The following is a 14,766-nucleotide window of genomic DNA, read 5'->3' as shown; positions in this document are numbered from 1 at the left end:
CTTTCCTTTTCCTATTTGGTTACCTTGCCTGCAGGAATATCGCTATACTCGGGGACAGCTTGAAGTGTTTTAACGTATCTGGCTTCCATTTACAAACTGTTTCATTTCTCAGCTTTAGCTTGTAAACTGGAACTGCTGGTGCACAATTTTAAGACCGAGGTTCTCAGGTTTCTCACTCTGGTGGCTGCACTGCTGTTTTCTTATAAAGAAAACAGTTCATACATCTTTGGCTTGTTGCTTTGGAGCTTCAGATTTTGGGGTAGAAAGACAGCAAGTGACCCACAGAGGCTCTTCAAACCTGCAATTTCTTTCACAGATGGAAGGTCTCTCTGATTTCAACCTGTTTCCTCCATCCTTCCTGAAAGCGAGAAAAAGGTCCCTGAAATGAATCAACTTTTCACCTTGGAGAAATTCAAGGAGGAAGACTTAAAAAAAAAAAATACAGTGTTTTTCAAAGAGAACCTTGAAAGGAACACACAGTCAAATATATATAGAGAGAGAAAACAGGAAGGTTAAATGCAACAGAACTGCATGACTGTGGTGCAATAAACTGTTGAGGCAGGAGGGGAGATAATGACCATCATATGTAGTATTCACACTCTGAAAGTGTGTTATGGATTACAGTATGTGGAGATTATGAGGGGTATTGTACAGTCAGGTTTTTTTAATCTATACACTTGAATATTTATGCTTTAGAAATATCATTTGAAAGTCTTCTTGGATGGTTTGACAAAGGAAAGCCAAGCACATTTGAACCCAGAGCTTTCACTATCCAAAGTGAGAAAAAAACCGCTGCAAAAAAACGTTACCATTTCCACTGCTGATAAGCTTGTTTTCTGCCTTGGTTTTTGTATGTATTTGATATTTTTATGTACTGTATGTGTGTGTGTTTTTGTGTGTTTTTATATGTATATATATATGTATTCAGAATACTGAAGCACTTTCAAAGAATTAGGTTAGTGGATTGGCCAAACAGTCCCTGCCTTTTCTCTAGGGTTAGTCTAGTGTGGGTTAGCATATCGGGCTTTAACTGATTCCCCATGGTTTGATGATAGTTTTTAAATTAATATTAGTTTAATACTTTAAATTAAAATTTTATTTAATTAAAAGTACCTGATGATAAAAAAAAGGCATTTTTATTGTGTCTGTTCATTTATTTTTAAGATTTTTTTTGGGGGGGAGGGGTGAAGCTGTGTTCCTTTGTTATAGATATTTTGATTGTATTTAAAAAAAAAAAAAAAAAAACCTTTCCCAAATGCATTTTTCCAGTTTTTCATGGTTTACCTGTCTATTTGACTGCCTGAGGTTATGCATAGTATCAACATTGCAGCACTCCCATTTACTTAGGTTCATAATGTGGCAATAGATAAATAGGAGGAACTTTCATAAACTATAAGCATGAATATCTCCACACAGATTAACTGATTTAACTGAAATAAGAGGGATTGCAATGATTTTATCTGAATGTTCTAGTGTAGTACCTTTTTCCCTTTTTTTAAAGGCGCTTACAGTTGTAGGCATTCCGCAGATACTCGTGAGATACTTTTAACTTCACTTCTGGTTTCATTGACTAAATTCATTTAATTGATGGTATGAAGCAGGGGTTGCCAGCACTTACCACTGCTTTAAGGGATCGCCTATAGGTGTTTCTTCCAAATGAAAATATTCCTCATTAGAGGATAGCACCAATCCCCCTAGTGGATCTAATCTAAGTGTCAGTAGAGGAAACAGTTGAAGCACTTGAATTGTGATTTAATCTACAAGAATAACTTTTGGCTACAGTTTTCATACCGTAGTTTTCAGCTACAGATACTCACACTGCTCCTTGAGGTAAAAAATGTTTTGGCCACGACGGTCTAGTTACATTCAGTATTTGCAGAGTTCTACAAATTGTGTGCCAGGTCATTTTGGAGAAGAATATCCCACTTTCTTAAGGTGTAGAGAGAAACAAGCAGTGATCTAAAATAAGACATGTTACATGATCTGAAATATGTATCGATTGGTTCACACAGATGAAAAACTAATTGAAACATTTCAAGTCACATGCCACAGTGACACCCCGAGACTCTGCTGAATGGATTCCAGTGAATGTGCTTTTGAAAATCATTTCCCTGTTAAAGTTAAGGCATTCTACCTGTTTCTTTGTTTTTCCAATAAACTACTTATACTCAGTGGCATGCGAACATAATACTAATAATGAGTTATTCCAGAAACCTCTTGATATTGACTCTGGTGCACATTATTTATGGTGCAAATTTGCGCATAAGTTAGACCATTTTTCTGTGTGGACTAGCGCAGACACATCTGCTTTGAAAATTATCCTGCACGAGTTACACCTGCTGTTTGCACACAGCATTTTTTTTTTTTTTTTAGAAAATGTACACTCATATTGAATTTTACAAAGTATGCCCATAAGGCCAAACCCTGCTCTGACTCTGCCCCCAGGAACATCTCTGCTCAGTCCAAGTAAACCTGCATGCCAGGATGACATACACACGTAAGTTTATCTGCATCTTGGGCAGGCAATTTTGTAAAAGATCGCTTCTGCACATTAAACACTGTTTTAACCACAGAAAACCCTTTGAAAATTACCTCCTAATGGACTTGTATTGGTAGATCGGGATGAGGGCCTGTTCATTTCCTGTGGTTAGTCGTCTGATGAGAGTACTGGTATTGTGATAGTTACAGTATGGTAAGCACTCTGGAAAGGACAATAAGGTAGCTGCAGGATGGTGAGTGAGCTGCATGGTCCTATGCCTGGGCAGGCTTCCTCATACCTAAATTGGTAATATATTGATCTCAGTGGAAAAAGTATAAATGTTGTGAATTATATATGGAGAAGATCATTGGCTAAAGCAGTGTGTTGAACCTGGGAAGATGTTATTTCCACTATGTTGGTCTATTTCACTAGATTTAAAAAAAAAAAATGTAAAAAAAAACCCCCAAAAACCTAATATTACTATGAAAATAAGAGATTTTTTTTTCTATAGAAAAAGAATGAAGATGGGACCTTTACACATAGAGGGATAGCTTCATACTTTAAATGTGATCCAAGAAACATAGTTGACTTTATCCAAGTATTTAAAAAAAATGCCTTTATTGTATGGTTCATTAAACCAAAAATTGAATTAAAGATGGCAAGTTTTGATTTTATGTGAAACATTACTTTTCTGCCTACTGGCTGCTATCGGTTTGCCCAAAAATAATCTGAGATAAGACCCATATATAAAGTTCATCGCATTGACTAGCAAATAATAATATATATTTATAGCATGAAAATAAGCACAGTGCAAATGGTTATATTCCAGTTTCCGGGTAATGACTCTGTCGAAGGCACCTCATTAATGAGCAAGGGCATGATGAAAAGGGAGCGGGAGTCTGAGACCACACCCACAGTTGTCCTGATTCTTGAATTAAGTGACAAATGTGATTTTCTTTTCTTTTCTTTATTTTTTTTTTAAGAGAATAAAGTTACATTTTTCCCTCCAGCAAACCCTGTCGTTCATGTAACATTTTAATTATGCTCTGAGCAGGAGGCACTAATGAATGAAGTAGTTGCAAAATATGAATGCTTGTCCAGTCAAACCCACACAATCAACCCCTTTTTAAAAAATAAAATACTATTAAATCTCACTGTATATAATTTATTACTTTTGTATATTGGTGTCTTAACTCAAAAAAAGCATATTTGTTCCACATTTTTTTTTGGGACATGTCACGATTGATTTTGTTTCCTTAGGCTGTCCTCATAGTAACTCACCCAAAATTGTTCATTAGCCGGCTTAATTAAAGAAGAAATATAATTAAAATGTTTCTCTTTCTACACATTTCCTGTGTTTGACACAAATATATACTTATAAACCACTGGCATCTCTGGGCAAAAAAATGTATGTCATTTATCCATGATGGAGTAAGTACAAGGAGAAAGTCAAGGGAGTGGCTCACACCCATACATGCCATTTTCCCCTGGCATTTTTGACAGCCCTTTGCACCAGTGTTTATATTTTAGTGGAGGTCACTTTTAAGTTGGTATTCTCCCTAATTGAGATCACTCTTGAAAGAGAAAGGAAAAGAAATCTAGGAAGCATGCAACATTTTCCACTTTTTAAAATGTTTGGTTTGTTTTCCATGTTTACTGTCATTTCTTCCAGTTTTGACCAGTGGATATTATGTAGTCTTCCTGCAGGAGAATTGATCACAAAACAGATTTTACCCCATGGTAATTTTCTAGAGGGGAAAAAAGGGTACCTGGCCAGGTTCACTGGCAGCCCCCACCGTCTACTTCTCCCCAATGGAGAAAAGGAAGTAGGTTCAAAAGGTTCCAGATTGGTGACCTGGTAGAAAATTACCAACCAGTTTACCCACTGGCTTAATAAATTAATTTTCCTGAAGACTCTCAGAGAAAATCACCCTTCAGAATGCTGCAAGGAACAAATCTGCTTCAAACATGTCTTTTCTACTGCCAGTTTATAGCCAGACCAACCAGAAGCAGCCAGTAGATGTTACGAGGAGGCTCAAAATATATTTAAAAAAAAAAAAAAAAATATATATATATATATATATATATATATATATATATATATATATATAAATGAAAGTTTTTACATTTTCCCTTAGTCAAGCATTACTTCAACTTTAAAAGAAAAAGGAGCTGAGTTGGAACGATTGGAATTCTGACCAGAGGACTGTGTCCTGTCCTGAGCTTTATTAACCAATTTTTATTTGTTTTCTTTATTTAGTAGCATTTCTGAATCGCTTTACAGATAAAACTATCGCCCAAAGCAATGTACAAAGATCACAGTTTAAACAATATACAAAATTCACACATCTAAAACAAAGTCATTAAAAATATAACAAAACATAGATCATTCCAGCGCCCCCTACAAATTTCTCATCTTCCCAGTATAAACTGTGCAAATTGTCAATACATAGATACTCTGCCACTAGCATGAAATTTCAAAAACTGCAACCCAGCAGCAAAGTCTAGTTGTCAACAGACATAAACCATGTCTTTATGACCCACCCAGCTATGGTGACATAGACAATTCCACTGAGCATGTTCTGCGCAATCTGCCATGTAATCATTTGTTGCCCATAATGGAGGAACAAATGGGATGGTATTAAACTCATCTGCCCTCTAGATATTTAGTGCAAGAACATCCTTCCTCAAGATGATTTACACAAGAGCTTGAACACATTTTTCTTTTATTAGTGAGGCCCATGGATAAAATCTTTTTTCATATCATGAACCATAAATCAAATTGCATACCATACTGCATTTGCAGTCAAACACATTTCACAAATAAAACCTCAAACCACCATTATTTCAACCCCTCCCACTTTGTTACAAACCCTGCAAAATTGTATTCCTGTCATAACCTATATAAGGCTATAACTTCTTCTGCAGGTCACAGTTAAACCAGGTAGTGAGTGAACCTTTAGGTATTTATCGCTTATACCAAGCAACGGCTTTCCCAGAGCTATCTGGCTAATCGTTATTTATGGACTTTTCCCACCAAGAACATATCCAAACCTCTCTTAAACCCTGCTATGCTAGTTGCCTTGACCAGGTCCTCTGGCAACAGATTCCACCGCTTGATTGTGCGTGGAGTAAAAAATACTTTTTAAATCTGGTTGTTAGTTTCATGGAGGGTCCCCTTGCTTTAACATTATGTGAAAGGGTAAATAACTGTCCTTTGTTTACCCTTTTCACCCCACTCGTGATTTTTAAAATTTCTATCACATTCCCTCTCGGTTGACTCTCTTCCAAGATGAAGAACCTTAACCTGTTTAGCCTTTCTTCATAAGGGAGCAGTTCTATCTCCATTATCATTTTTGTTGCCCTTCTTTGTACTTTTTCTAGTTCTGCTGTTTGGTTTGTTTTTTTTAGTTGGATAGACCAGAACTGCACACAGTTTTCAAGGTGTGATCACACCATGGATTGATACAGAGGCAGTGTATTTTCTGTTATATCTGTATTACTTTCTGACCCATTCCTAAAATTATATTTGCTTTTTAGACTGCCACCACACACTGAGCTGAGGATTTCAATGCATTACCACAAGGTTTACAAAGTCATTTTCCTAGATGGTGATTCCTAATAAGGAATTCAGCATTGTGTACCTCTAGCTGGGATTATTTTTCCCTATATGCATCACTTTACATGTCATATTAAATTTCATCTGCCATTTAGATGCCCAGTCTTAGTTTTACAAGGTCTTTCTGTAATTCCTCACAATCTACTGCTGTTTTAACAACTGTGAATAATTTTGTCTCATCTGCAAATTTGATCATCTCACTCGTGGCTCCCTTTTCTAGATCATTAATGAATATATTTAACAGCACAAGTTCCAGTACTGATCCTTGGTGCACTTTATTATTGACCTTTCTTCATTTGGAAAACTGATCATTTAGTGCTACCCACTGTTTCCTGTCTTTTAACATGTTACCAATCCACAATCTTTTAACATGTTACCAATCTCTGACACTTTTACTTCCTCAGGAGTCTGTCAAATGGGACTTTGGGAAATGCCATCTGAAAATCTGACTCACCTTTCTTTATCCTCATGTTTATTATACCTTTGATAAAATCTAATAGATTGATAAGGCAAGACTTCCCTTTATTAAAATTTTAACTCTTCCCCATTAGACCATGTCTGTCTCTATGGCCAGCAATTTTGTTTTAAGGACTAGCTTCTACCATTTTGCCTGGCACTGACATCAGGCTTGCTGGTCTGTAATTTCCTGGTTCATTACATTGGCTACCCTCCAGTCTTCAGGTACTGTGGCTATTATATTTAACTGCTAGAATAGAAAACTATCCAATTACCACTGTTGGTAATAACTACTAATTCATATTTAATTTAATTGCTAATTAATAGGATTTTATCTGAAAGGGTGGATACCGATGACAAATGTTGGAGAAAGTGTAGAGAGTTGGCAGCTCTGCTGAATATAATATGGAAATGCCCAAAAGTGCATACACTCTGACACGAGGTCTGCAAGGTCTCAGCTGTAATTCTACAGAAGACAAGCAGCTGAGATTAAACTCGTCTCCTTGGAATAACAGAAGAGGTCTCAGAGAGAGAATTTAAAGAATGAATAAATAAAGATTGCTGATGGTTGCAAAAATGTATTACATTTGCTTATACCAGATTCCCTCATGAGACAGCAGCATCTTAGTTACAGTACACATTGTGAAAGGAATCATTTATCCTTGAGATACAGTAGAATACATACAGGAACTGGTGAGCTACTTTTAAGGCAAACAAAAACATATTTTAGTAAAAAGAACACCCTAAGTGAAACAGATGGGGTTAACCTCGCATTTGGTCTCCTAATATCACTAAGATTATAATACATTGTAAGTTAGTATGATTAAAGTTGTTTATGGATAAATTATGCAAGTAAAGGAAGAAATAAACATTTGCCAGCAAAGGCTATAAACAGCAAGGTCAATATTAGTGAACTGGTGAGTGGGAAAGTTATTTGGGTGAAGTAACCCAATTGACTTTTCTTGGATGTTCAGTGGAATGTACCTGGTAAGTGTTCTTCAGCATATGCCAAAATAAAGTTATTTAGATAACTTTGGGACAGGTATTTTCCCAACCCAATTTACGTGACTAACTTTGGCCAGGCAACATGGAATATCAACGTTGCCTGGACAAAACGAAACCATGCCCCAGAAATGTTCCCCAGCACCACCTCTTTATAACCAGGTAAATTTTGTGTGGGTAAAGGGGAGGGGGAAAATGTTCAAATCTTGATTTTTTTTTTTTTTTGTCCAAGTAACTCCAAACGTTACCCAGACAATAGGGGCCGATTTTCAAAGGAGCACGCATGTTATAAAATACGATATCTGCACGCACATGCACGGCAGATTTTAACATTCGCATGTGCGGGCGGATGGGCCTCCACGTGCAGGGAGAGGAAATTTTAAAAGCCCATGTGCAGCGATGCAATCGGGCCTCCTCCAGTTCCCTCCCAGTCCATTCCAATTAAGGAGCAGACTGGGAGGAAACTTTCCGGTGTCTAACCCTACCTTTCCTACCTCTTCCCCTCTCCTCCCCAACCCCGACCTAACTGTTAAATTTTTTTTTTATTTTTTACCTTGCTGCTGCTCTGGAGCAGCAGTAGATTCCGTGCGCCGGCAGCCAGCGCGCACGTCCCCAGGACAGCGTCAAATGGCGCTATCCCGGCCCGCCCTTTCTGAGAGGCCCGGCACTTGTGCACCTATCGGTGGTTACGCGCATGGCTGGGCCCTTTAGAAAATGCATGCGGCGCACGCGAGGCCCGGCCACAAACGTAACTGCTGGTGTTTGCGCGCGCGGGCCCTTGAAAATTTACTTGAAAGCCTTTAAATATCAGCCTCGGTGATTTTAGATTATTTAAATGTTCATGAAATATTATAACAAATCCATAGAATTCCATGAAAACATGTGGCATTTAAAACACCCATATGTAAATATTATATGCAATTAGTTTATAAACATTTTTTAATAAAAACTTAAAATGTGATTGTAAGATGCCAGGTGCTTTTTTAAGTTATCATGATTTTAATTTCACACTTCAAGAAACACATTCTTGAGACTCATATGAACAAAATAAAAATGACGGGTTATACCATATACAGAAATTGCAAAACCTCTTGTCATTTAAATCCACCATAGATAAGAAAACCCACCCTCAATTGAAAGAAGTTATACCAAAGGTGAAAAAAATAATAAAGGGATAAGGTGAGGTTATCCATTATTGAGGAATAAGGTGGAAGGAGCCCCGCAGAGTCTAATCAGCAGCGGGAGGCTGCCCCTCAGATACAATCTTATCACTTAGAAACAGAGAGAGTTGACCAAGTTCAGAGAAAATATAAAAAACATTGTGATGTTTGACAAAGCACTTTCACAGAAACTTGAGTTAAACATGGGCCCTCTTTGTTGAATGTCCTTAGCTACATCTAGATACATCTTAACCTTGCAGTTAATGAATCGTTTCTCTCAATATTTGAATATAACTTCAAGAGCCAGTCCCTGCCAGCCTCTAAGGCCAAAATCACAATCAGGGTAGCAGGAACAGATGACGACTCATCAGAAGACTCTAGAAAAGTGGTCAGATCTTAACTTTCCTCAGAAATTGGTGATAAGACATTCTGTCCCTTTCTGTCTCTCTGTTAAGAACATAAATCGCCATACTGGGTTAGACCAAGGGTCCATCAAGCCCAGCATCCTGTTTCCAACAGTAGCCAATCCAGGCTACAAGTACCTGGCAAGTACCCAAACACTAAGTAGATCCCATACTACTGATGCCAGTAATAGCAGGGAGAAAGGGTAATACCTAGAAACGGGAGCAAACTGCTACAAAGGAATCTTTTAAAATCTCCGAAAGAGAAATTAACTTGATAGGAGGAAAGGTTATTAATTGCAAATTCCATCAAATTAAATTTTCTAAATTCTCCATTTTGTTATGAAGAAAACTGTTATCCTTAATTATAACCTCTTATATCAAACTTTGCTTTCCCCAGTTGAGTTCCATAGCTTCTACTCGCTTGTCCAATTCTGATACTTTTAACTTCACAGACTTTCAATTTATCCTCTTGGCTGTTTGCCTTTTCTGTTAAAAGGGATATTTGAGTTGTGAGGGCTTGATCCAGACCTCTAAAGCATGCCAAATGGCCTCTAAAATTATTTCAAGGATCTAGAGAGTTGAAATATCTACTACTGTGGCAGCTGAGTATGCCAGACATCAGGATTCCCTATGCATGTTCCAGCTTTCAGTCTGATTCTTCTTGCAGGGACTCACTGCCCTGTGCTTCCAGCTGCACTGCCATCTAGTTATGCATGGAAACCTTGGGGGTATTTAAATATCTCTATCATATCTCCCCATTTCTGCCTTTCCTCTAGGGTATTCATGTTTAGATCTTTAAGTCTGTTCCCATATGCTTTAGAACAAAGACCACTGATTATTTTAGAAGCCATCTTCTGAACCAACTCCAACCAGTTTATATCCTTTTGAAGGTATAGTCTCCAAACTTGTACACATTATTGCAAATGAGGTCTCACTAGGGACTTAAATGGCCAATATCACCTTTTTTCTGCTAACAAGTTCTTTCCTTATGCACCCAAGCATCTTTCTGACACTTGCTGTCATCTTATCCACCTTAAGATCATTAGATGTGATCCTGCTCTTGTTTCATGCTTTGAAGAGTTTTACTTCCTGTGGGTTTTTGCATCCTAAATGCATGACTGCATTTTTTAGCATTAAATCTTTGCTGTAGACCATTCCTTGAATTTTGCTAGATCACTCCTCATGCTTTTCACACCTTCTTAGCTGTCTACACTGTTGCAGATTTTAGCATTCCTGACCATCCTTCCGCAATGTCATTTACAAAAATGTTGAAAAGAACCAGTCCAAGGACCGACATTTGCAGCACATCACTAGTAATGCCTCCTCTTGGCGTGAACTCCATTTATCACTACCCTTTTTTGCCTCTCACTCAACCAGTTTCAAAGCAGTCAGTCACTTTGAATGCCCTTGGCATGGACCCTAATTTATATGTCACCTATGTGAAATCTAAGTGTATTGAATCTTATGCTCTCACCCATCCAATTTTGCAGCACCTAAAACTCATGAACCACTTTTTTAGGAAGACCTACAAAAAAAGGCAATAGTCAAGATAAATGATTACCAACACATGGATGACAATGTTTATGGGAGAATTTTGTAACATTGAACATAAATAACACCAGTTTTCAAAGCAGACTCGTGTGCATAAGTCAGCTTTGAAAATTAACCTGGCAAAACTATGTGCATACAATTATACCTGCTATTTGATGTGCATAGTTTTGCCAATAGAATTTATGCACATACTTTTTAAAATCAAAAAGTATATGCATAAGTCCCACCCCACCCAGACTCTATCCCCTGGAATGCCTCTCCCATATTTGTATAAAATGTCAAGGCTGTTTGTGACCAGGATGAAACAAATGTGAAATCTTCCACTTGCTGAAACTTAGCAATTTTGAACTTATCTCTGGAGCATTAGTTTTCTGAATAGTCCTGTAAGTTACTTTAAAAAAAAAAAAAAAAAGTTGCTGGGCATAATGATTTGGGGTGCTAAAGTCAACACAAAACTATTCCTCCGTGGACACAGTGAAGGATTTCATTCAATATTGTGGGTACTCAAAACGCCCGCTGCGCTCACAGAGTTGCTGGGAATCTTTGGAGGCAGCATTCACAGCCATTGGAGTGAAGAAATCAATCATTGCACTATAGTGAGATCTGGTGATCGGATTTAGAGCTCCATGATTACAGAGTTTCAGAAGGAGCCTTAGTGCATGCCCTGGAGGACTAAATTAAATTGGAAGGGGAGGAAAGATAGAGGAAAAAATCCCCGGGAAGTTGTGAATGAAAGCCCATGACCAAATTCCAGCCTTGGGTCCAATTGAACTAGAAACCCAAAGGATCAGGAGGAAACTGCTGGGTTTAAAATAAACAAAAAATGTACTTGTTACTTATTGTCATACATTTTGCTAATTACCAGATATGTAAAAAATATGCAAGGTTTTCATTTTTAGTCTTTCAAACCCACTTCAATGTGATTTTACCACAACATGATTTTCTTCTGAGTGCAGATTTGCTAACGAAAATAAATTATTCTTGTCATAGTTCAAAAGAGACAAATTGAAATTAATGCTAATATTTTATTGCAAGACCTTTTTATTTTAAAATATCCTAAAAGTTAAATGCAACTTTTTAACAAAAATAAACTTATCTTTTAATGTTTTTACCATTTCCACAAGAGAGCATCATGGGAGTTATTGTTTCATAGAAAACAAAGCTATATTTCGGGATTGCTCATTACCAATTTTAATTACCAAGATAAAACATGTAATCTGTTATAGTTACACAGAAATCAGGTTGCCAACTTTTGCATAGACCAGGACTGGACACTTGAGGATGGGGAGGAGAGTGGGGGAATGGTATTCTCTCATTTGCATACATTTTAGATCCTGCCAGTGAATTGCCTAAACAGTGGAGGCAGAGATACAGCACAGCTCTCCTCCGATTGGCTCCGACCTGCCTTTCTCTTCCTCTAACTAAGAGGCTGTGGGGAAAAAGGAGGATCCACTTGCAAAACTGGGCATTTAGTGTCTGGTTGGTACTTCTGATTGGACACTGTACAGAATTCCTGAAAACCTGGCTGTCTGGTCCAAAACTGGACAGTTGGCAACCCTACACAGAAACCTTACTAATTAAGGGAGTAATTTTCACAAGGATTTCTGCACATTAATCCTAGTTTATTATATAAATCAATTATAGAAAATTATCCAGCAGGGAGGGGATTATAGGGAGAAAAGTACATATGCACTGTCCCCTCATTAGAGGCAATCCACGAGCTAGAGTTGGGTGGAGAAAACATTACCATGCATACTTCTGAAGCAAGTGTAACTTTCTGCATAGAGAGAAGGGTGACCAAAATGATAAAGGGGATAGAAATCGAAAGAGATTAGGGCTGTTCAGCTTGGAGAAGAGATGTCTGAGAGGGGTCTACAAATGCATGAAAGGACTTGGGAAATGTGAATCGGTTATTTAATCTTTCGGATAATCAAGGACTAGGGGGCACTCCATGAAGATAGCAAGTAGCTTATTTAAAACAAATAGGATAAAATTATTTTTCAATAAGTATATAATTAAGCTCTGGAATTCATTGCCAGAGGATGTGGTTACAGCAGTTAGTGTAGCTGGGTTTAAAAAGGTTTGGATAAGCTCCTAGAGCAGAAGTCCATAACCTGTTATTAATCAATAAGGATTAGTAGCTTGGAATCTATTTATTTAATGTTTGGATACTTGCCAGGTACTTGTGACCTGACTTGGCCATGTTGGACACAGGATACTGGGCTTGGCGGACTCTTGGTCTGACCCAGTATGGCATATCTTATGTTCTTATGTACATGTGTACACTCATATATATTTATTCTTATATTTTGAAATTCTTCCAAAAATTCTTCCAAAAACGTGGAACGAACATAATAAAAAAAAAAAAATTAAATGCCTGCGAGAATAAGAAAGCTTTCAACATCTTTCTAAATTTTTTATAATCGAATACACTAGGGACAGGGTAATACCCACAGAACCTGAATGTAATACACTTTGAAGTGTTGAAAAGCAGAATGTAAATCTCCCAGGGAGTGGAGTTCTAAAGCTAAAACAGGAAAAGCTTTCGTTCTTTGACTGCTCAGTCTGACTACAGACATAGGAGAAACGCTAGGTAAGCCTGGTGAAGCAGAGGGTAAAGCACACCTAAGTACATATTAGTTTGCTTCAGACATAAACAGATTATAAAAGTTTATGAATTAAACTTAGCAAGTTTGTCTGTTGCATAGCAATGTTTTCTTTTTAATGTTTGTCTTATATTTTTAAGAATGTAAACTTTTTGAAAGCTGCCTAGAGGCATGAATAGGTGGCATATAAGATGTCAAAATAAATTTAAATGTAATCCTCAGATCCATCAGTAACCAATGCAAATCTTACAGGTAAGGCAAAATAGTATATAATGTAAACTAAATATTCTAACAGCTGCATTTTAAATTGTTGTAATACATGCAGTAAATACTTAACGTAAACCACCATACAAAGAATTGTGTACTGGGACAACTCACAAATTTTCAAAACCAACTTATGAAGATAAGTCTGCTTTGAAAATTCATATTAAAGTCTGTGGGTGCTTTATTCTTGCAGATATTAGCCCTCTGCAAGCTGTCTGAAAATTACCCCTCCCAGTAGCAGTTGAGTTTAGTTGAGCTTAAAAGGGTGAAATGGTCCCTGAAGGCTCTAAATAAAATGCTCTCAAACCTTAGAAAAGGAAAGTAACTTCTTATTTTCACTGTTATACTAATGCTTTTCTTCCATGTGCTTTATTCTCATTGGCCTTTTATAACTACCTGATGAGTCTCTGGGGTTAATGCTGTGGGTACCCAGGTCTCCATGAAAGGGGCAGCTGACAGACAGGAAACCAACAGTCGTGCAAAGCTCCACATTATGGAGAAAATATATTATAGTGTTAATTTAAACAAGGAGCTGGGTCCAGCCTTGCTTACGTTTTTAAGTTAAAGTTTTACTTTAAACATAGCTACTTCATAACATTCCATGCAAATGTTTGTATTTCTTCTCTCCTTAGAAGAATGAGCAGCAGTCAAAAACCAAAGAAAACATTGTTTTACCCTTTTGCTTTTGTGTGCATTTTTTTTTTTTTTATTGGATGACTGACCAGGTTTGGAGTTAGTCGTAGATCACCTGCTTCCACTGACCGTCAGATCACCCAGGCTGACACTGGTAGCAGCAACAAGTCCACATCCAGTTGGCAGAGGAGCGAGGAGAGTATCACTGACCAGATAGGTAAGTGCCTAATATAGTTTCCACTACTCATGATGATATCTCCAAGATATTTGGCAATGTGATGTGACAGCCACTTAAACTGCATTGTATGTGTTATTTATGAAGGTTTGCCTCCCATTTTGTTTGCTTGTGAAAAGAACTTATAAATCATATCCCTTTGTTTTTCATACATCAAAGAGAGTTAACTTTACTTATTAGGGAGAATGTTAGATCTCTAATATTCTCTGGGGTCTATATCCTTGGGGCATCTGTCTGATCCTGGTTCAAATGAAATCATTCTGGGATTAGAAAGTCTTGGAATTTCCAACTCTTTGTGTTGATTGGTAGGTTGGTTAGGATTTATATTCTGTATATAATTTCCAAAAGGATTGGCTC

At 37.4% G+C, this 14,766-nt stretch overlaps 1 protein-coding gene across 6 annotated transcripts in view; it reads left to right on the top strand.

Annotated features, from left to right (window-relative positions):
• The window catches only part of SIPA1L1 (signal induced proliferation associated 1 like 1), a 745,249-nt gene that overhangs the window by 606,612 nt on the left and 123,871 nt on the right, over positions 1 to 14,766 (top strand). For all 6 annotated transcript variants that reach the window (XM_029598743.1, XM_029598739.1, XM_029598740.1 and 3 more), the window contains one exon: positions 14,267 to 14,391. In XM_029598743.1, the coding sequence (XP_029454603.1) occupies positions 14,267 to 14,391 (125 nt within the window). The remainder of the gene's footprint in view (positions 1 to 14,266; positions 14,392 to 14,766) is intronic.

This window comes from Rhinatrema bivittatum, chromosome 4 (genome assembly GCF_901001135.1).
Source record: "Rhinatrema bivittatum chromosome 4, aRhiBiv1.1, whole genome shotgun sequence".
In the NCBI taxonomy this organism is placed as follows: Eukaryota; Metazoa; Chordata; class Amphibia; order Gymnophiona; family Rhinatrematidae; genus Rhinatrema; species Rhinatrema bivittatum.
Note: the sequence above shows the minus strand (reverse complement) of the source record. Positions and strands in the feature narration are given on the sequence as shown.